The 24126-nt window shown below is 43.1% G+C and overlaps 1 protein-coding gene across 1 annotated transcript in view; it reads right to left on the bottom strand.

Annotated features, from left to right (window-relative positions):
• Window positions 1-23035, bottom strand: part of RTN1 (reticulon 1) — a 156712-nt gene extending 133677 nt beyond the window's left edge. The window contains exons 1-2 of the mRNA XM_011989572.1: window positions 22260-23035; window positions 3515-4264 (exon numbers count right to left, since the gene is read on the bottom strand). Of these exons, the coding sequence (XP_011844962.1) occupies window positions 3515-4264; window positions 22260-23031 (1522 nt within the window). The 5' untranslated portion in view covers window positions 23032-23035. The remainder of the gene's footprint in view (window positions 1-3514; window positions 4265-22259) is intronic.
• Window positions 23036-24126: the final 1091 nt, after the last annotated feature.

Raw genomic sequence — 24126 nt, 5'->3', positions numbered from 1 at the left:
TACTAAAAAAAAAAATACAAAAAATTAGCCGGGCATGGTGGCAGGCGCCTGTAGTCCCAGCTACTCTGGAGGCTGAGGCAGGAGAATGGCATGAACCAGGGAGGCGGAGCTTGCAGTGAGCCAAGATGCGCCACTGTACTCCAGCCTGGGCAACAGAGTGGGACTCCATCTCAAAAACAAAAACAAAAACAAAAACAACAAACAAAAAAACCCTGTTTCCCAAGTTTCAAAGGGTGTAAGAATCACATATGCACTTATGCACAGGGGATCTTGATTCAGTAGGTCTTGGAAGGAGCCTGAGATTCCCCACTTCTAACAGCATCCCACGTGATATCAACGTGGCTGGTCCAAGCCACACACTTTTGAGTTGCATGATAAGTAATCAGAATGCAGGAAACAAGCTCAAGGGCAAAGATACCATGATTTCCCAAAGGGTGTTCCCCTGGAATATGAACCCAATGGCACACTCTAATAAAAAATATTCTACAATCAACTAGGTTTGGTAAATATCACATACCTATCCTGATTAATCACACTGGGTATTAGCACTTTTATGAGAATTTTTAAATTAGGTTTTTACTTGGACATTCCTAACAGTTATGGCCAACCTTGTAGAAAGTAAAACATATCTACCTGCTTTAGAATCTAATGTTTATAACAGGTCATCCTAGAAGGTGTAGGGGAGCAGAAATACAGGGCAGCAAGAGCTCAGGGGTATACAAGGACGAAAACTGAAGCATGAAGAAAGAACTGCATTTTGTCTCCAGTGCAGTAACTGCAGAGGTCTCTGAGAGGTGAGAAAGCTCCAAAAGCAGGCCTTGTTAGAGCCCGTGCAGCAGTTACCCTGGTGCTCCTCCTTGGTGCATGCAATGATGCTATCAAATATTTGTCAAACCTTATCCTAAATATTATTCTAAATATTTCTAGGCTCTTCTGAAACCCTGTCCAGCATCAGCAGGATGGCTTATCCCCTGGATACTTGTGAATGCATAAACTTAAATGCGTGCATACCGCCAGAAGCTTCAGTGGATAAGAGCAGGAAACCACAGAAGCTGATCTGACCTCACTGCTGCCGGGAACCAAGCTTGGCATGAGCACAAACCTGCTGTCCACCAACAGTGATTAAGAATAGCCTGGGGCTGGGCACGGTGGCTCACACCTGTAATCCCAGCACTTTGGGAGGCCAAGGCAGGCGGATCACCTAAGGTCACGTTCAGTGAGCCACGATCACGCCATTCCACTCCAGCCTGGGCAATAAAAGCAAAACTCTGTCAAAAAAAAAAAAAAAAACCCAGCCTGGGGGAGGCTGGGCAGCACTGATCCTTTCTCACCTGCTGAGACAGAGCAAGTGAGACCAAAAAGAACCTCAGAGCTCAAATTGCCTGCTGGCATTGTTGAATCACCTGCCCAGGACCTCCAGTTCTTGGCTGCCTCAGAATGGCCTTTTAGACTCTTCATAGATAGTGCAGTGGAGCAGTGAGTTTCAGTGGGAGACTAGATTTCAAAGGACCCCACAGTGCAGAAGAGAGTGGAGATTATTCACCCTGGCATGCCTTCATCTTTTGAAAAGGCTGCCACTCCCTCCTCTCTACCTTCTAAACTTGGCAGCACAGGGTCCAAGCCATATGGGGCAACTTTTACAGAGATTCAAATGACACCAAATTGGCCATAAAAGATACTCTGAAGCCTTTGCATTCACAGCTGCAGTTTTCCATCTCCTCAGCTCTTCATCAGGCGTCTGGTCAGTCCGTGCCAGCTGTTGTCCTTGTCTCTCAATAGGCATGCAAAGTTCCCTTTTCTCTTTAGTTCTCAGATTTATTTACTTTTGAGAATAAACATATTTGAACAGCACTGTGTACATGGGGACTATCTCAGGAACATTAGTTAGGGGATAAAATGGAGACACATGCTTGTTACAGTACAGTGACATGAACACATGCTCAGCATGACTCAAGCTTGACTGTCTTGGGGCCCCAAGGGGCTGAAGGTTGTTCATGTTAATACTGTTTCCTGTGGTTCCCTGCAAGCTGCGGGGTCTTTTCCTACCATGTCAGGAGAGTAGCAAAAAAAATCCAAAATGGTTTTAATATTGACCCAACAAACACATTCCCACCGTTACATCTGTCTTCAAATATCTTCCCTACCTATCACACACATGAAATATGCTTTCAGCTCTTTAAGAAGAGTTATTTGGGAAATCAAGAGTCAATTATATCAGCCCCCACACCATGCCACGTGTCTGAACCACAGCAACCATGTATCTTTTTATTTCAGTCCTCTAGGTTCCTCCATTCTATTCCAATGTGCTAATTTTAAAGAATTTAGCAGCTAGCTTCCAATTTAAAATAACGAGAAAGATTTTTGTTCTCTATTTTTATATGAAGCACTTTAACTGCTGCTAACATCATTGAAGTTAGCAGAGGCACAGGAAAGAGGGTGTACCCTTGAAATCACTTATCTCCAAAAGGCGAAGGCAAATAAAGCACTTCTAAAGGAAGCACTACCCCTCAGCTGAGCCCCAGCTCAGCTGAAAAGTAGAAGAGAGGGGTGGGAGGGACCTTGAATACAGTTGTTAGGGTTTGTTTTAAAGTCCTACCTGAGTGTTCTCTCCCCAGGAACTGGGTAGAAGTTCTCTAACCTCACCCATTAACAAAAATAGAATGAGCAGGACCTCACTTAGTCATGTGACTCTAATTCCTTTCTTGAATTCCATAAGACAACTGCAGTCAGGTGTGGTGAACGATTTTTGGGGAAGAATCTCTTGTACACATATAGTGTCTGGAAAACAAATAATGACTTCCATTTTTTCTTGCATTTGAAGACTCACCTCAAAATTTTTCATAGGGAGAACATAATGACCACATTAAATTCATTCTAAGTAAAAGAGACTTTAAAAATGAATGAATCACCTTCAGTCTTGCTTAGGGACAAGAAAAAACTCTGGACCCAACTGTGGTCTCTGTCTTGCCTGACTCACTGGGACACAAAAACCTTATCAAGGTCCAAATCCCTTGCCCTTGGGTAAGAGAAAGGATGGAGCTGAGCTCCACTTTGCACACTTAAGAAACAGGCCTGACTGGCAAAATAGAACATGGTAGTGGTGGGTTCCAGCACCTACAGAGACAGAGCAGGGGGACTGGAGTGGAGCCTGGACAATAACAAGAAAAGCATCGCTTTCCTGGGGAAGGAAATCCAGTCCTGGAATGGAAAGACAGGCGCATCTACTCCATTCAGGAGATCCTGGAGTGAACACAAAACCGCTCATTATTAGGGAGGCTCGGTTCAGCCAGTCCTGAGTCGCCCTGAGCATGTGGTTCTGCCACCGACTTCTGTCCCAGCTGCAAATCTGAATTCTCTCATCTCCTCCCATCCCCTTTGGAACTCTTCTCTGGTCAACTGTTTGATCAGCATGGGGATGGCTGCGGGGCTGAGCCAGAACCACCCCTGCTGAATGCTCAGAGCACCCAGAGGGAGGACACTAACCAAGCATCCCTGTTGCGGTCGGATCCTTTACCTTTTTGCCTATTGAGGAACAGCAGTGGGGGCAGAGGGCCAGGACCTAGAGGCCCAGAGCCCTTTGTGGCCACAGGACTTTGGCTGGAACTTGCATCTTCCTCAGGCTTCCGTGGCAACATAGGCGTCTCAGGTTCCAGGACTCCGTCTCCAGGGGGCAGCTCGGGGACAGGCTGGGGCTCAGCTGAGGGGTAGTCCAGGAAAGAACCTGGCTCGGCCAGGCCCCGCCGGCTGGGCGCGCGCTCCTCGGCCCGGACCCCTGTCTCCTCCCGGATGGCGTCCAGGGCGCCGGGCTTCATCGGGGGTGAGTCCTGCTCCCGCTTGGGGCTCTCCTCCGAGGCCGAGGAGGCATCGCACGACTCGATGATGAGCTCGCTGTCCAGCTCGGCCTCGCGCTCCTCCCTCAGGATGCTGTACTGGATGGATGGCGAGGCGGGCGAGGGCGGTGGGCCGCCCACGTGGCCAAAGCTCACGTAGCCCGAGGGCAGCGCGTCCTCCGCGGCCATGGGGTCCTCGGACACCAGCTCGATCTCTGAATCCCCCGATTCTGCGCTGCTAGCCTCGTGGTCCAGCGGGCTGGGGATGGTTGGTGGTCCGGACCTGGCCTTGACCTCGGGCCTGTCGGCCAGCTGGCCCACCGGCCGTGGGCTCTCGGTGGTTTCATATGATAATCCCTTTGCTTCTTTGATGGCGATGATCAGCTCATCCTCGGAGATGCTGCCTTTCCCCTGGGATTCTGCAGCAGATGGTTCTGTCGTCCCACAGAGCGAAGGAGAGCCAGGGAGGCACACACACGGACAGACAGATGGACAGAGAGAGGAGGGATAAAACAAAATTCCATTAGGGGAGATGTTTTGTCATTGCTTGAGAAACACATATCTCATTAGCACAAAAATAATCTGTTTCCAGGGCTATGCTGGAAAGACAGGCCACCTGAAGTAAAAGGCTAATTACTGTTATGGCCCAATTAATCAGTGTTTTACAGACCTATCTATCTTCAGCTAGCTATTTTAAAAAATGACCCAGCAATATCTTAGCAACAGAATCTCAGTTGGTTTTCCTGTTTCAATGCAGAGAAGATTATACAAGTCATCGTTTTAATTTCTGATTCATTCTCTCAGAGAACTTTTTCAATTTCACAGATTTTATCAGATAATCTGATGTATACAGCTCTCTAATTGGACTCACCAATATCAACAAATCTGAAAATCATCTATTATTCCCTGTCCATTGCTGTTTACATCCTCTCCTTTAGCAAGACAAAGACAGGTAATTTTGAGCCTTGGATACAACTTGACTTCTGAGCTTTATATTTCCCATAAGAATCAGTATTTTTTTTTTTTTTTTGCCACTAAGTGGAGCAATGTAAGAGATCACTTCTGCCAATTCCACCAAGCAGGCTGTGCAGATTGCCATAATGGACTATCCTGCAAGGCTTCCCATAGTGGCAGCCCACTGTATTCTTTCCCTTTCTTCTCTCTTCACTTCCTCTCAAGAAGAACAAAACCTGAGAGTCACTCCTGGACCCCTGGATGAATGCCTGCCTTCTGCCTGATGTTTATCCAGATGGCCTAAAGGCTACACTGGCAATCTTGCTGAGCTTTCTCTCCCGTAGATGAGACGACCTGGGATCACCATGACAACAGTGTTCAAGAGCTTTGTTTTCCCTTGCCATACAGAAGGGCTTTATTTCAGAATATCTTAGTGAGATCTGGTCCTTTTGTTAGCAATAACTAGTTGCATTTATCCAAAGCTTTGAGGGACCTGTGGCTTTAGGACTGTGGGAGAACACCAATGGATAAAACATTTTAGATTTTCCTAATTCTTTATGAAGCAGAATTGATTTTATTCTTTATCCATATTCATTCATCTGTTATTTATTGAGAACCTAATATGTGTTAGGCCCTTTTCTACACACTTGGGATATATTAGTGAATGAAACAGGTAACAAAGTCTCTGCTTATACTCTAGTGGAGGGAACACAATATACAAACAATATATATAGTAAATAAGTAAAGTATATAGTATGTTAGAAGATGTTAAGTGCTATGGAAAAAAGTAGAGTAGGGTAAGGGAAACACAAGTTCTGGGTCAGGGTGGAGATGAGTTTGCAATTTTAAACAGGGGAGTCCGTATAGGCCTCATTGAGAAAGTAACCTACATTTAACACTTGAAGCAGGTGAGAGAGTGACTCATGAAGATATCCAGAGGAAAAGCACGCCATGCAGAGGAAACATATAGTGCAAAGGCTCAGAGGTGGGAGCTGCCCTGATTCCCAGGTATCATAAGCAGGCCATTGTGTCTGGGCAAAGTGAATCAGTTAAGAAATAGGAGATCAGTGACATGGGGAGTAGGGGCAGATCATGTAGGATCTCATAGGGCTTTTATTCTGGGTGAGATTAGAAGATATTGGAGGGCTTTAAGCAGAGGAAGGATATGATCTATGGGTTTCCCCCCTTTTTTCAGTAACTTAAAACAACAACTACTTCATTAGCTCTCATATGATTCTTGTTTTTAAAAATTTATTTTATGATCCCCAACTCTATTTTTACAGGAGTTAGTTCCTTAATAAGTTGTACACGTAGTTGTTTGATACAATTTCAGACAGCGGAAAAGTGTAAAAGCTTCACCAGTTTACTTCTGAATGGTTGTCCAGAGCACTGAGAAAGAAGATAAGGAGTGGCGTAAATTAGGAAATGTTCTGTACCTCCAGAGCACTGCTAGTAGCAGCAGCATCTTCTGCTGGGTGCCAGGCATTTTACACATGGAACTTAGGGTCTAGGGACAATAGATTAAGCTACTTGTCCAAGGTCACTGTAGTGGTTTTCTCTCTTTGCCTGCTTGGATCCATTCCTTTCTCTGCCCTCTCCTATGCTGTGAGAGGCTGACCTATATAGAAGGCATACCCAGGATTTCTGTCCCTCTGGTTCCTGGTTGTTTTTAGCCAATAGGAAGCCTGAGGGTTGGGATGAAGGAGATGTTCAGCTATTTATACCCCCTGCTGCTTCTGAAGTTCCAGCTCTTCGCAGGCTTCAAGAATGCTGTTCCTTCCTCTTGGTCTTTAGGTCTAGGGGTAGTAACACCTCCCTAATGTTAAGGCTTTGGCATCATTTGTTGGTTTTCTTGGCCATCTTTACACATCTGTAATTAGCCCCTTCTTTAAACTCTCTTCAGTCACAACCTTTGAGTGTGTCACTTTTTTCCTGCTAGGGCCCTAGATGATATAACTAGATGGTTAGAAATTATTTGACCTGAATTTGAATGCATGTCTATTTCATGTGTTTTACACTATATCAAGCTACATCTTTTTAAAAGGGGGATGCAGTCTGAGATGTGGCAAGTTATATTTTGGAACATGAGAAGCAGAGGAAAAGTGAACTGGATAACCACAAGCAAAATAATGAAATTAAACCCCTACCTCATGTCACATTTTAAAATTTCCTTCAAATGGGTCAGTAGCCTAAATATAAGAGCTAAAATCATAAAACTCTAGAAGAATACATAGAAGTAAATTTTCATGACCTTGGATTAGACAATCGTTTCACAGATATGACACCAAAAACAGAAGCAACAAAAGAAAAATTAATATACTGTGCTTTTGTGCTTCAGAGAATACCATAAAGAAAGTGAAAGCACAATCAATAGAACAGAAGAAAATATTTGCAAATCATATATCTGATAAGGGACTCATATCTAGAATATATAAAAAACTATTATGACTCAATCATAAAAGGCAAGCCAATTAAAAATGGGCAAAGAACTTCAATAGATAGATTTCCAAAGGCAATTTACAAATGGCCAAAATGCACATGAAAATATGCCCAACGTCATTATTCACCAAAAAAATGCAAATCAAAACTACTGTGAGATACCACTTCATACCCACTAGGATGGCTATAATCAAAAAGTCAGATAAAAACAAGTTCTGGCAAAGATTTAGAGAAATTGGAACCTTTATGCACTGCTGGTGGGAATGAAAAATGTTGTAACTGCTTTGGACAAAAGCCTGGCAGCTCCTTAAACATTTAAACATAGAGTTATCATATGACCCAGTAATTCCACTGCTAGATATCTACCCAAGAGAAATGAAAGTATATGTCCACACAAAAAACTTGTATATGAATGTTCATAAGAGCATTGTTCATAATGGCCAGAAAAGGTAGAAACAATCTAACATCCATCAACTGATAAATGGATAAATAAAAATGTAATATATCCATACATGGAATGAAGTACTGATATGTGTTACAACAAAGCTAAATATTGAAAACAGTGAAATAAGACAGTCACAAAGGACCACATATTATGTGATTGCATTCATATGAAATGTCCAGAATAAGTAAATTTATAGAGAAAGAAAGTAGATTAGTAGTTGTAGGGAGTGAGGAGATTTGGAGGGTGAGAAAAGGGGGTGCAGGGTTTCCTTTTGGGGTAATAAAATGCTCTAAAATTTATTGCAGTGATGGATCACAACTCTGTGAATATACTAAAAACCATGGAAATGTACACTTTAAATGAATTGTATAGTATATGGATTATATCTCAATAAAGCTGTTTTAAAAAAAAACAGAAGGAAGCTTGGCCTTCAATTTAAACTTACAGGAGAACTAACATTGGTCTGTATTATGAGTGAGAAGTAATGCTTTTATTATGTTAAGCTACCAAGATTTTGGGATTTACCTGAATTATAGTGAATACATTATTTCACTCTGGATTGTACCCTTACCGCTTGTCTCAGTTCACTGGCAACTTCCCAGTCGCTTTTGAGTTCTCATCTTATTTGACTTCTCAACAGTATTTGACATACTTCCCACTCCTCCTTTGGTGTCTGCAACTCTACTTTCTTCAGATTTTCCTCCTAGCTCTCCTGGATCTCATCTCTTTCCAGATATGAAATGTTGGTCTCCCCCAGAGTTCTTCCCTAGGCTTTCTTCTTATTCCAGTCCATCTCAAGGTGATTTTACCCATTTCCACCATCACTAGGTCCCAATTACCATTACTATGTTTATGACTCACAGTATTCCCTGCCTCTCCCAGAGAATTAGAAGAAAACAAAACAGAATGGGCTAGGTGCAATTGTGCTGTACAACGTTCTAGAGGAACTTAGAGGAGGTCATTGAGGAAGCTGCACTTGAATTGATCTTGGAACACAAATAGAACCTTGAAAGGCAGGCATTGTCCAAGAGTGAACTCCAAAAGCAAAGGTATGGAGGTGAAAAAGGAAGGGGTCTGCTCAAAGAAGGACAAAGTCAAACGTTTAACTGGAGTATTGTTGGGAATGATGCAGGGTTGATGTAACTGAAAATGGAAGCAGACCCCTGGTCATGGAAGGCCCTGAAAACTAGTTCAAAAGTCAGTCCTGAAGAAATAGGCATATGGAGGGGCCAAGATGGCCAAATATAATCAGCTGCAGTCCCTGGCACTTACGGAGAGGAACGAAAGGGGCAAATGAATACGGTACCTTCAGCTAAAATATCCGGGTTCTCCCACTGGGATTGATTAGGAAAACAACACATGGAGAATAAAGAAAAGCAGGGTGGGGTGACAGTCCACCCAGGAGCAACACAAAGCCAAGGGAACCCCCCTGCCTCCCAGCCAAGGGAAGCAGTGAGTGACTGTGTGATCCCGGAAAACCACACTTCTTCCATGGATCTTTGCAACTCTCAGATCAGGAGATCCCCTCATGAGTCCATGCCACCAGGGCCTTGGATCCAACACACAGACCTATGTGGAGTCTTGGCAGAGCAGCCGCTCAGGCATGCACAGAGACCCAGGAGCTTTGCATACTCCAGCCCCAGGATCCCCCAACAAATGTGCCTGCTACTTAGGCAAGGTGGGAGGTCCGCACATACCCCTAGGAAAAGGGCAGAATCCAGGGAGCTAAGCAGTGCCATTTTGTGGGCCCCACTTCTATGGCACGTCACAAGATAAGGCCCACTGGCTTGGAATTCCAGTCAGCCACCAGCAACAGGGTAGAGCCTGCCTGAGACTGGATGGAGTCCTGGTGGGAGTGGGGGTCACCATCTCTACAGTTTGGTCAACTCAGTCATTCCAGCCTGTGGGCTTTGGAGAGTCCAAATGGTCCAGTGAAGGAAGGGTCCCTCCAACAGCACAACACAGGGGCTTTGCCAGATTGTGGTCAGACAGATTTTTTTCTTTCTTTCTTTCTTTTGAGACAGAGTCTCGCTCTGCTGCCCAGGCTGGAGTGCAGTGGTGCAATCCCTGCTCACTGCAACTTCCGCCTCCCAGGTTCAAGCAATTCTGCTGTTTCAGACTACAGAGTAGCTGGGATTACAGGGGTGCCCTACCACGCCTGGCTAATTTTTGTATTTTTAGTACAGACAGGGTTTCATCATGTTGGCCACACTCGTCTTGGAACTCCTGACCTCAAGTGATCCGCCCACCTTGGCCTCCCAAATGCTGGGATTACAGGCATGAGCCACTGTGCTGGCCAGACTGCTCCTTTAAGCAGGGCTGCCATCCATTCCTCCGCACTAGGTGGGACCTCCCAGCTGGACCCTCCAGCCACATCTGTTGGCACATATTAGGGACAGAGCTCTGATCTCTCCCTGGGATGGAGTGCTCAGAGGAGGGGAGGGGCTCCCCCCTGGGCTGGCATTCTAGCCTGTGGACTTTGGAGAGTCCAAGCTGACAGGGGCAGAGGCAGTTCCTCACCATGACATAGCTATTTTGTCGAGGCATGGCCAGACTGCTTCTTTAAGTGGGACCACAATCCATTCTTCCTTGCAGGGTGGGTCCTCCCAGCTGGCGTCTCTGTTCACCCCTGTTCATATTCTCCCTGGGTGAAGTGCCTGAGGGACAGGACAGGCTGCCATTTTGGCCATTCAGGCTTCTCAGCTGGTCCAGCCTGTGGGGCTTGGAAAGCCCAAATTAATTGGGGCTGAAGGGATACAGCACAGCTGCCCTACCAAAAGGCAGCCAGACTGCTTCTTTAAGTGTGCCCTTGATGCCTTTCCTCCTGACTGGGTGAGACCTCCCAACCAGGGTCTCCAGCCACCACCTACAGGCACATTCGGGCTGGCAACAGGTCAGTACTCCCCTGGGATGGAGTTTCCAGAGAAAGAGGCAGGCTGCCATCTTTGCTGTTTCCCAACTTTCACTGCTTATACCTCCAGGTATGGGAAAAACCAAGACAACTAGGGTCTGGAGTGGACCCCAAAAAAACCGCAGCAGCCCTACAGCAGAGTGGACAAATTATTAAAAGAAGAACAAATATAAAACAAAACAAAAAAAACAAACCCATAAAAACCCCATCCAAAAGTCAGCAACCTCAAAGATTGAAGGTAGTTAAGCCCACAAAAATGAGAAAGAATCAGTGCAAAACCCCTGAAAACTCAAAAAGCTAGAGTGCCCCTTCTCCTTCAAATGACTGCAAACCTTCCCAGCAAGAGCTCAGAACTGGGCTGAGGCTGGGACAGCTGAAATGACAGAAGTAGGCTTCAGATGATGGGTAATAAAAAAACTTTGCTAAACTAAAGGAACATGTGGTAACCATTGACAAAGAAGTAAATAATCACGATAAAACAACACAGGAGCTGACAGCCAAAATAGCCAGTTTAGACAGGAACATAACCAACCAGCTGGAGCTGAAAAACACACTACAAGGAATTCACAATGCAATCACAAGTATTAATAGCAAAATAGACCAAGCAGAGAAAAGAATCTCAGACCTTGAAGAGTATATTTCTGAAATAAGACAGGCAGACAAGAATAGAGACAAAAGAAAGAAGAGGAATGAACAAAACCTCTGAGAAATATAGAATTATGTAAAGAGACTGAATCTACAGCTAATGGGGGTACCTGAAAGAGATGGGGAGAATAGAACCAAGCTGGAAAACATACTTCAGAATATTATCCAGGAGAATTTCCCCAACCTAGTAAGACAGGCCAACACTCAAATTCAGGAAATGCAGAGGACCCCAGCAAGATAATCAATGAAAAGATCATCCCCAAGACACATAATCATCAAAATTTCCAGGGTCAAAATGAAAGAAAATATGTTAAGGGCAGCCACAGAGAAAGGCCAGGACACCTATAAAGGGAAGCCCATCAGACTAACAGTGGACCTCTCAGCAGAAACGCTATAAGCTAGACGAGATTCGGGGCCAATATTCAACACTCCTAAAGAAAAGAATTTCCAACCCAGAATTTCATATCCAGCCAAAGTAAGCTTCATAAGCAAAGGAGAAATAAGATCCATTTCAGACAAGGAAATGGATCTTATTTCCCTCAGCATTAGTTATCACCAGGCCTGCCTTGCCAGAGTTCCTGAAGGAAACACTGAATATAGAAAGGAAAAACCATTACCAGCCCCTACAAAAACACATTGAACTATACAGACCAGTGACACTATGAAGCAATCACATAAACAAGTCTGAAAAATAACCAGCTAGCATCGTGATGACAGAATCAAACCCACACATCACTGTACTAACTTTAAATGTAAATGGGCTAAATGCCCCAATTAAAAGACACAAAGTGGCAAGCTGGATAAAGAACCAAGACCCATTGGTATGCTGTCTTCAAGAGACCCATCTCACATGCAAAGACACATGTAGGCTCAAAACAAAGGGATGCAGGAAAATTTGCCAAGCAAATGGAAAATAGAATAAAGCAGGGGTTGCACTCCTAGTTTCTGACAAAATAGACTTTAAACCAACAAATACCAAAAAAGATAAAGAAGGACATTACATAATGGTAAAGGGTTCAATTCAACAAGAAGAGCTAACTATCCTAAATACATATGCACACAACATGTGGGCACCCAGATTCATAAAGCAAGTTCTTAGAGACCTTCAAAGAGATTTAGACTCTCATACAATAACAGTGGGAGACTTTAACACCCCAATGACAATATTAGACGTGAAATAATAACAAACAGTCTCTCAGACCACAGCACAATCAAATTACAACTCAAGATTAAGAAATTCACTCAAAACCACACAACTACATGGAAACTGAACAGCATGCTCCTGAATCTCTTGGGTAAATAGTAAAATTAAGGCAGGAATCAAGCGGTTCTTTGATATTGAGGAGAGCAAAGAGACAACATACCAAAATCTCTGGGATGCAGCTAAGGCAGTGTTAAGAGGGAAATTTATAACATTAAATGCCCGCATTAAAAAGCTAGAAAGATTTCAAGTTAACAACCTAACATCTCAACTAAAAGAACTAGAGAACCAAGAGCAAACAAACCCCAAAGCTAGCAGAAGACAAGAACAAAGATGAACTGAAGGAGGCAGAAACATGAAAAACCCTTTAAAAATAAACAAATTTAGGAGCTGTTTTTTTTTTTAAATTTCTTTTTAAATCAACCATTAGCTAGACTAATGCAGAAGAAACGAGAGAAGAATCAAATAAACACAATCTGAAATGATAAGGGAGATATCACCATTGACCCCACAGAAATACAAACACTGATCAGAGAATACTATAAACACCTCTATGCACATAAACTAGAAAATCTAGAAGAAATGGATAAATTCCTGGAGACATACACCCTGCAAAGACTGAACCAGGAAGAAACTGAATCCCTAAATAGACCAATAACAAGTTCTGAAATTGAGACAACAATAAATAGCCTACCAACCAACCAAAAGCCCAGGACCAAGGATATTTACAGCTGAATTCTACCAGAGGTACAAAGAAGAGCTGGTACCATTTCTATTGAAACTATTCCAGAGAAACTGAAAAGGAGGGACTCCTCCCTAACTCATTCTATGAGGCCAGCATCATCCTGATACCAAAACCTGGAAAAGATACAACAAAAAAATAAAACTTCAGGCCAATATTGTTGATGAACACTGATGCAATAATCCTCAATAAAATACTGGCAAACTGAATCCAGCAGCACATCAAAAAGCTTATCCACCACCATCAAGTAGGTTTCATTCCTGGGATGCAACTTTGGTTCAACATATGCAAATCAAAACATGTGATTAATCATATAAGCAGATCTAAAGACAAAACCACGTGATTATCTAAAAAGATGCAGAAAAGGCCTTCAATAAAATTCAACATTCCTTCATATTAAAAACTTTCAATAAACTAGGTATTAAAGGTACATACCTCAAAATAATAAGAGCCATATATGACAAACCCACTGCCAATATCATACTAAATAGGCAAAAGCTAGAAGCATTCCTACTAAAAAGCAGCACAAGACAAGGATGCCCTCTCTCACCACTCCTATTCAACACAGCATTGGAAGTTCTGGCCAGGGCAATCAGGCAAGAGAAAGAAATAAATTGTTTTCAAATAGGAAGCAAGGAAGTCCAACTATCTTTGTTTGCAGATGACATGATTCTATATCTAGAAAACCCCATTTTCTCAGTCCATTAGCTTCTTAAGCTGATAAGCAACTTCAGCAAAGTCTCAGGATATGAAATCAATGTGCGAAAATTGCTAGCATTCCTATACACCAACAACACTTAAGCAGAGAGCCAAATCATGAATGAACTCCCACTCACAATTGCCACAAAAAGAATAAAATACCTAGGAACACAGCTAACAATGGATGTGAAGGACCTCTTCAAGGAGAACTACAAACAACTGCTTAAAGAAATCAGAGATGACACAAAGAAATGGAAAAACATTCCATACTCATGGATATGAAGAATCAATATCATGAAAATGGCCATACTCCCCAAAACAACTTATAGATTCAACACTATTCCCATTAAACTACTATTGACATTCCTCACAGAATTAGAAAAAACTATTTTAAAATTCATTTGGAACCAAAAGAGAGCCAGAATAGCCAAGACAATCCTAAGACAAATAACAAAGCTGGAGGCACTATGCTACTTGACTTCAAACTATACTAAAAGGCTACAGTAACCAAAACAGCATGGTACTGGTACAAGAACAGGCACATAGACCAATGGACCAGAATAGAGAACCTAGTAATAAGACCACATACCTACAATCATCTGATCTTTGACTAACCTTACAAAAACAAGCAATGGGGAAAGAATTCCCTATTTAATAAATGGTGCTGGGATAACTGGCTAGCAATATACAGAAAATTGAAACTGGACCCTTTCCTTATACATGTACAAAAATCAACTCAAGATGGATTAAAAACTTAAATTTAAAACCCAAAACTATAAAAACCCTAGAAGACAATCTAGGCAATACCATTCAGGACATAGGCATGGGCAAAGATTTCATTACAAAGACACCAACAGCAATTGCAACAAAAGCTCAAATTGACAAATGGGATCTAATTAAACTAAAAGCTTCTGCACAGCAAAAGAAACTATCATTAGAGTGAACAGAACAGAATGGGAGAAAATATTTGCAATCTATGCATCTGACAAAGGTTTAATATCCAGCATCTACAAGGAACTTAAGCAATTTACAAGAAAAAAAAACCTCATTAAAAATTGGGCAAAGGACATGAACAGACACTTCTCAAAAGAAGATATACAAGCAGACAACAAATATGAATAAAAGCTCAACAGCACTTATAATTAGATAAAGGTAAATCAAAACTACGATGAGGTACCATCTTATACAAGTCGGAATGGCTATTACCAAAAAGTCAAAAAACAACAAATGCTGGCGAGGTTGTGGAGAAAAAGGAACGCTTTTACACTGTTAGTGGGAGTGTAAATTAGTTCAACCATTGTGGAAAACAGTGTGGCGATTCCTCAAAGACCTAGAGGCAGAAATACAATTTGACCCAGCAATCCCATTACTGGGTATATACCCAAAGGAATAGGAATCATCCTATTATAAAGATACAGGCACACGTATGTTTATTGTGGCACTATTTACAATAGTAAAGACATGGAACCAACCCAAATGCTCATCAGTGATAGACTGGATAAAGAAAATGTGGTACATACACCATGGAGTTCTATGCAACCATAAAAAGGAACAGGATCATGTTCTTTGCAGGGACATGGATGCAGCTGGAGGCCATTATCCTTACCAAACTAATGCAGGAACAGAAAACCAAATACCACATGTTCTCACTTATAAGTGGTAGCTGAATGATAAGAACACATGGACACATTGAGGGGGAGCAACACACACTGGGGCCTGTCGGAGGGTGAAGGGGGAGGAAGGAGAGCATCAGAAAGAATAGTTAATGGGTGCCGGGCTTAATTCCTAGGTGATGGAATGATCTGTGCAGCAAAACACCATGGCATGTGTTTACCTATGTGACAAACCTGCACATCCTGCACATGTATCCCGAGCTTAAAAGAAAAAAAAAGTCAGTCTTTTATCAGGTAGGCATTAGTGGACCCTGGAAGGGTTAGGAGGAGCTTAAAAGGGAGGGAAGGCCAGGTACAGTGGTTCATGCCTGTAATCCCAGCACTCTGGGAGGCTGAGACAGGCAGATTACCTGAGGTCAGGAGTTTGGGGGAGACCAGCCTGGCCAACACGGCAAAACCCTGTCTCTACTAAAAATAGAAAAATTAGCCAGGCGTAGTGGCGGAGACCTGTAATCCCAGCTACTCAGGAGGCTGAGGCATGAGAATCACTTGAACCCGGGAGGCTGAGGTTGTAGTGAGCCGAGATCATGCCACTGCGCTCCAGCTTGGGCAACAAAGCGAGACTCTGTCTCAAAAAAAAAAAAAAAAAAAGAGGGAAGTAGAAGGAGGATAACCCATTAACAGGATAGTGCAATTGTTGAATTATGACAACTGGAGGTAGGGTATGAGTTGTGGTGGCCATAAGATAGAAATAGGAGAAAAAGAGAAGAGAAAAGAGAGAAATCATTGACTTGGGGTCTGATTCATGTGGTGAGTGAGAAAAAGAGGGGTTTCAAAAGCTACTCAGAAATGGTGAGCCTGAGTGAATAAAATGAACAGGGGAACAATGAGCTTGTTTGATGGGACAGGGAAGAAAATTCTTATCTTGGATGGTTCTTCCCTTTCTGAGGCACACATCCTTTCGGTTTCACATGCAGAGGCCTCTGTCTAACCACCCAAACTGCTAAGACTGAGGAAACTCCTGCTTGCACAATATTCCTGGAGGCCACACGGCAGAGCAGCCCACCCTTGTGCCAGCTGGCCTGATGCTGCGTTGTTTGGGAGACAGGCTGGTGCCCACTCATTCTGCACAACTGGGAGCCCCTAGGCAGCCTTGTATGTTTGTGTGATGATTTCATTAACCTTTGCCCTTGCACCCTTCCCCACTCTCCCTGACCTCAGACTGAAAGCGCCCTGGGAGTAAAGTACAGCCAAGTTGTGTTTGTTCATTATCATATCCTTGCACCCGGCACAGTGCCTGGCACACAGGAGGTACTCAATAAATAGCACTCATGTGAGAGACAGCTCAAATTTTTACAACAGTGGCTCTTATTCAAGTGTGTAGCTCAAAACTGCCCTCAGAAATTCTGCCTTAGAGGAAGTAGGTCTGGATGTAACTCCATGTGTGATTCTAACAGTCACCTCCAGTTCGGGCTGCAGATTTAGGAAATAAAAATACAGGACACTCAGTTAAATTTGACTGTCAGCTAAACAATGAAATTATTTTAGTATAGGGCATACCTATTTGTGTTTTATCTGGCAATTCTACCTCCAGTTGAAAACTACTATGTTAGTGCATTCAGAAAAAGAAGGTCCAGGGTCTTGCTTTATTTACTCAAGAGTAAGGATGATTCCAGACAGCTGCAGGGTGGAGGAGAAAAGGGTCTGAGGAGTTCCATCTTGAGCAAGTGAAGGTGCTACCTTAAAAATAATCTACCTTTACCATAAGTCAGAAGGGACTCATAGCTCCTATGGATACTGCCCTATGTTCTTAAGGGAAACTAAAATTTTTAACAAAATGATAGGAGTAATCAGGGAAAATTTTAGGACAAAACAGAAGTTTCCATATCTTTGTTTAAAATTTCAACAGTTTCAAAGGCCGTCTAAGATATTGGTTATTATGTATCAAGACTGACACTGCAAAGCTAGAAACAGTCACCTAAAATTATCAGATAAAATAGGAAAATTGAGAGGGTAAGAAAGGCACCCCAGGGTGATGTGTGTGCTGCTGATGATAATTATGATGATATAATTGAGAGGGATAAAAGGACAGGTGAACATAGCAAGTTGCAGACACCAGTGTCCAACTGTGAATGATGTTGGTATTAGGACTCCTTTTGTTCCTGACTCATTCTCCATGCAGCATCCAGAAGGATCGATTGAAAACCCAAGTCTGATCCTGCCACACTTCCCTTCCTCCCCACTACTCCAGCCATGCTGGCCTTCCAGCTGCTCCTGGAACAGACAAGACGTTCCCAGCTCAGGGCCTTTGCACTGGGAGGCCCCTCAGCCTCGCCTCGCTTCCTCAGATAGCTACATGACTTGCTCCCTCACTCCATTCAGTCTCTGCTCAAGCTGTTACCTCGAAGAAGCCTCTCCTCACCCCCACTGCCACCACTCCCTTACACTTTGCCTTGCTGTATTTTTCTTCATAACCATTATAACTAACTGATATTATATTATACATTTGGTTATTTGTGTGTATGTCTTCTCAACTAGATTGTAAGCTCCATGCAGCCAGGATTTTCTTGTGAGGCACCACTCACTCGTGAGTCCTGGCAGTAATGGAATAATGCCTGATGTGGAGTAAATGGCCAACACATACTTTTAAAATAAATAGATGAATGAATAAATGATGTCACTTCTCAGCTTAAAACCCTCCAATGGCTTCCAATTACATTTGGAACAAAATCCAAACTCCTTCTCCATGATTTTGGCCCTGCCTACCTGTCCAGTGGTGTTCTCTGCCCCACTTCCCTCTTCCTCCCCTGTGTCATTGGCCCTCTTTCAGTTCTCATATAATACAGACTCAGGGCCTGGGCATTTGCTATTCCCCCACACCTGAGGTACCTCCTAGCCCCTCTCTGAACTGTGGGCTCCTTCTCCTCATTCAGATTTCAGTTCACGTGTCATCTCCTTAGAGGGGCAGTCCTTGGCCCCCTCACACCCAACCCTCTATCAATCTTCATAGTGCTCACACTGTGAAATTACACTGTTTATTTATGGGTTTGTTTTTTATTGCCTGTTTCCTCTGACTAGCAGGTAAGCTCTACAAGGGCAGGGACCTTGTGCATCTTATTTACTACAATGTCTCAGTGGCCAGTGCATGTCTGATGTATAGAAGTCACTCTAAATAGTTTTTGAACAAAAGAATGAACTTTAAAAATGGGTAGGAGAATCAAAGATCCCATCAATGCAAGGAAATAGCAATGGTAGTTTTCAAATTTAAATTGATTTACTTTTAATTGCTCATTTCTTCTTGAGGGAAACTGGGGTGTTTTAAGGATGACTTCCTGATTATTGTTCTTTTTGAGGCTAATAGCTCACATAACAGCCAGGACCATCATAATACGCCTCTTGGTGTTTGTGTCAGAAACAACATGGTGCTCCTGGTCAATGTATGTTGCATCAGGGCATTTATTATGTTTTCCTAAATTGCTTCACTTTTTTCGTGACTGATCTTGGCTTAAAAGAGACTTCCAGTATTTCAGCTGTAAGAATTCTCGCCTCTCCACCTCAGTGTATATTATTTAGTGAAAATAGGTAAGTATGTTGGAGAACGTTACAAAACGGAATAATCCATTGGAATTGGGAGAAATATAAATATATTAGACACCTTGCTTAAACATTAGCATCTGTGGCTAAAACTAACCTAAATTAGAATTTCTCTTCAGTCATTCTCCAGATTTGATAATTTCCTTATTTAAGGAATATATTTAAACAATGATAAACAGAACTACGTTTTGCTTAACATGCTTTCTTTTTCGTCAGTTTCTATGTACAATTATGTGTAATTCTCAATTTTTATTTTATCTGTTGCCACTGGAAATGGCAGAGTGATCCAAGACTCAACAGATGCAATAAAGCCCATATCCTCTAATGTCTATGGGCACAGTGTCATGTGGTGCCAGGGGTCACAAGAAGATGGGAAGGGGGTCAGAAACCTCACAGGATAAAAAGGGCAGGGAGAAAGGCTTCAGTGAAAAGCTGATTCTTTCTGTTAATTTCATTCTTATCTGTTGTCATATGACTCTGGTATTTTGATGTGGGATGTATATAGAGAGAGGAGCTGAACACAGGAGAGAATGTGTAATGGGTCGTTCTCTCTTTCCTGAATAAGCCTTGCTTGGAATGTTTACTTGACTGCAGCTGCAGAGACAACCATTGTCCTAACCCCATACTGTCAAGTGGGCAACCCAACATCACAGAACTCCAATGTCACGTGAGCCAGATCTGCCTTTGTTTTCTCTTGAACCTTCTCCAGAACCCCATTGGGCCACGGCTACTTAAAAATGGAAATTCCCTAAAAATTAATGGATCCTTTGTCAAGTCTTTGCAAACTGTAATTTTTACATGAAGGATGTGCTGTGTAACTAGACCTATATGTGCTAGGGCATTTCACTATTCCTGAGGACTGGCTGAAGTTCTTCTGGACTGACTACTGGACAACCCTGGAGCTCTGTAAAACATAGCTGACTATATAACTTACATCTTCAGAACATCAAGTATCTTTATGGCAGGAAATAACAGAAGAGTTTTACTACGCATTGCCAGAAAGAATACAAGGAAGCTTGGAAACTCGCCTGTGTTCCGACCTCGTGTTTTAGGCAGGGGCAAGTCGTATCTAACCCACCTGGAGCCTTGGTTTTCTGATTTGTCATTACTACCCAAATCTCAATTTACATCTTAAGTGAAGTTCACTGGGCCCTCACAAGTCCATGTCCATGCAGCTCCTCACACTGGAAGGGCACCTTTCCCTTCCCTTCACCTGTTTGTTTCCTCCTATTCCTCTGAGAGTCACCTGTGGTCGCAGTTCACCTGGGGGAGCCGCTGGACTCCAGGGCTCCTCAGCACCATACATTTCCCTTTCTCAGAACACCAAGCACACTGGACTGGGACTGTTTGCTTGGTTGTCTGGCCCCCTGGAGGCAGGGACTGGTTTTTCTTTGTTTTTTATTTTTCGTTAATTCCCCATCACCCCTGCCTCACAGAGTACCCAACCAAAAGAAAGTAAGTAGAAAGTGACTGCTGAGTGAATTTGAAAATCAGGGACTTGGTGCAGTGAATCTTTAAGACACTTGGAGCTTTATAGTTGAATGAGTCTGAAGTAACTTTGGGAAGAAGGAATTAATGCTAAAATCTATAGGGAAAGAAGATAGGAAGAACTTTCATTAATTCTGTTCTATTCCAACACTTGAATTTGTACTATACCATCAGGGTTTAGAGCAATCACTACTCCTCTACAGGCTTTGGCTCCATTTTCAGAGTTTACTAGAAGCTCTTTCACCTGAGATGCACACCAAAGCTCTTTGGGATATGGTAGAATGCCGGTCACCAGGGGCAGGGGAAGGTTTGAGGACCTGTCACTGTCCTCTTCATCTGATGCCTCATGGGCATTCAAGAGAGGTGGAGATTCAAAGGCTGGAGAGAAGAGGGTGGCACAGGGTGGGGTGAGGAGTTTCCTGCCACCTCTCTGGCCTTTAGCCAGGGGTATAAGAGGCCCGCTTTGTGTTTGAGAGAATATGCATGAGTGCTGTTTAATATCCAGCCTTGAGTCACAGTAGGAGAATGTTCAAATTGAAAAAGATCATAGCCTAATGAAGTCTAAACTTTAAAAAGTTGAAAGAAGTACATCTTTTAGTTTCAAAAATAAAATTATATGCAGAACTTCAATAAACTAGAGATATAAAATGACAGTGTTGAGACTGAAAGGGGAAGGGAGGAGTTCGCTTTGTTCAGGTTTCCTCTTCCTGTCTGTGCCATCCCTAAAAGATCCAGAAGTCCACCTTTTCCTTCCCTTTAAGTGTACAGACTTAGAGCTAGGGACAGGAGTGTTAAATGCCCCGGCCGAGGTGCTTCAGGAAGTCTAGAGAGAACAGCCCGTGTGCTCTCCTCATAATGTCTCCAAGAGACCTGTGCTATAGTTTGAATGTCCCTTCCAAAACTCATCTTTAAACTTAATACCCAATGTGGCAGTATTGAGAGGTGGAGCCTTTGAGAGGCTATGGACTGTGAACTACTGAGCTATGAAGGTTCTGCCTTCATGAATGGATTAACCCACTCATGGAGTAATGGATTAAAGTTAATGGATTAATGGATTATCATGGAAATGTGACTTGCAGCTTTATAAGAAGAAGAGAGACCTGAGCACAACATGTTAGCATGCTCAACCCCCTCACCATGTTACACCCTGCACCCACTTGGGACCCTTCAGAGAGTCCCCACTAGCAAGCCAGACAGCTTTTACCAGAAGCGCCCCTTTGACCTCGGACTTCCCAGCTTCCAGAACTGTTAAGAAATAAATGTTGTTTCTTATACATTGCCCTGTGTTAGGTATTCTGTTGTAAGCAACACAAAATAGACGAAGACAACCCAGACCCTAGCGGAAAGCTAACTGAGAAGCAGGCAGTGCTGCCTTCTCTGCTCGGGACAGCAGGGCGGCATGAGGATGTTAATGTTCCCCGTATGTCATCCTAACATCTCCCCTCAAAGAAAGAACAAAATATTTTACAAAGAAAATCTGATAGGACTTTAGGAGAAATCCCAGATTGCAACCTTTGTACAATCAGCAACAAATTGAAAACGTTGAATATGAATTAAACTAGTTAAACCAAATGAAATTTAAGGGGCCCAGATAGTAAAGTATGTTGAATGAAAATTGTCATTCGTTAATATTTGTTTTAGGGATTGAGATTTCCATATGCTGGGTTTTCCTAAGTCAAGCAATAACAGGGCCTTTACCTGTTCCAGAAGATGGAGGGGTGATAGATCCTGGGCTGTCATCTTCAGGCTCCGAGACAGTGACAGTGGGGACTGTGTCAGGACTTGGCTTTAGACATATATCTTGCTTCTCAGGGGTCTTCTCTTGGGTAGTGGTTTCAACAGAAGGTTCTATTTCCGTCAGTGTGATTTTGACAGGGGTGGTGATCTGAGGAGCCCTGCGCTGTTCTTCAGAGAGATCATCTATGTACGGAGCAAATGTGGATTCTTCCAATAAATGGTCCTTGATGATTTTTCCCTCCACAGGAGCTGGTTTGTCAGGTTCACGGACCCCTTCAGGTTTCGCTGAGATGTCAGTGTCCTTATTCTTAAAGTCCAAGTCTTTATCTTCCAAATCGGGGTGATGTTGTTCTTGGTGCTTCACCTCCTCGGCTCTGGTTATGTCAATGTATTTATAGGCCTCTGCTTTCATCTCGTCCAGAGGGTCTGCTAAGATCTTGTTCACTTCAGTGGACTCTGCAGGAGTCATCTCTATTCCAGAATCAGAACTAAATAAGCCACGAGACTCTAACCCAGGCACATCAGCTAAGGAGGGGCCGGGTGTACCCAACTCCTCAGGGCTCCCTGAAATGGTGACATGGCCATTTTCCTTCTGAAGAATTCCAGTGAAATATGTAGAATCCTCCTGAGGTGGGTAGCAGATGTCAGAAATCAGAGATGTGTAACATGATCCTTCCCCATCTTTTGACGTTTTTGAGAAGGTGTGGTCCACGGCACTGGAAACACCTGCCATACCTATGAATCAAAGCAGCAGCAGACAGTGAGTGGGTGCTTGGCGTCAGCTCTCTCTCCCTGTCTAACCCACCCACCCACCTCTGCCTGGTGGAGACACGACATCCTTTCTCCTCAAGTCCTCGGAGTTCCCTCGGTGCTCCCTCAGAGCACCAGCATGTTAAATTTCCTGATCTCCCTGATAGTCCACATTTCTGGTGTTTTTCTAGTAACAGACCCCAGAGGCTCACATAAACTGCCAGGACTACATAAGCTGGGGACAGATCCTATAAGACTAGGAAATTTATTTTCAACATCTACCACCTCAACACACAGTGACTTGATCTTAGTATTATTAAAAAGAAACTCTCTTTTTATCTAAAGTATTAACAGCTCTTTAAGTAGAGGTGGAAATTAGGCTACTTCAGGATTGTAACTGCAACAATAGGATAGCTAACACCTAATGGTGTGCTTCCCTGTTTATTTCTTCAGTTTTCCTCCTTGTTTTGTTTCCCTCCTCTTTTACTCCCCTACTGCCCATTCATTGCCATCCAGTGATATTCAAAGTGACCCACCGGGAATTCCTTCATTCCACTGGTGGTGCTAAGGGTAAGACAGGTTTCCAAGTTTGAGTCTATAGAATATTTTCACATGGCTCTAATTCTACTAATACTCCAGCCAAAATATTCATTAATAGTGGGCACAGGCCAGGTGCGGTGGCTCATGCCTGTAATCCCAGCACTTTCGTAGGCAAAGGCAGGCGGATCTCCTGAGGTCGGGAGTTCATAGACCAGCCTGACAACATGGAGAAACCCCATCTCTACTAAAAATAGAAAATTAGCTGGGCGTGTTGGCACATGCCTGTAATCCCAGCTACTCAGGAGGCTGAGGCAGGAGAATCGCTTGAACCTGGGAGGAGGAGGTTGTGGTGAACCAAGATCAGCCATTGCACTCCAGCCTGGGCAACAAGAGCAAAACCACGTCTCAAAAAAAACCAAAAAAACAAAAAACACAGTGAGCATAAAAGGAAAACCCTCCACTGTTTTACTTTGCTGTAAAATTCTACCAGAAGGGATGAAAACCAACATTTATTGAGGCCTCACTATACGCTAAGCAG

The sequence above is a fragment of the Mandrillus leucophaeus genome, unplaced genomic scaffold (assembly GCF_000951045.1).
Source record: "Mandrillus leucophaeus isolate KB7577 unplaced genomic scaffold, Mleu.le_1.0 Scaffold359, whole genome shotgun sequence".
Lineage (NCBI taxonomy): Eukaryota > Metazoa > Chordata > Mammalia > Primates > Cercopithecidae > Mandrillus > Mandrillus leucophaeus.
This window is presented reverse-complemented; position numbering and strand designations above follow the sequence as displayed.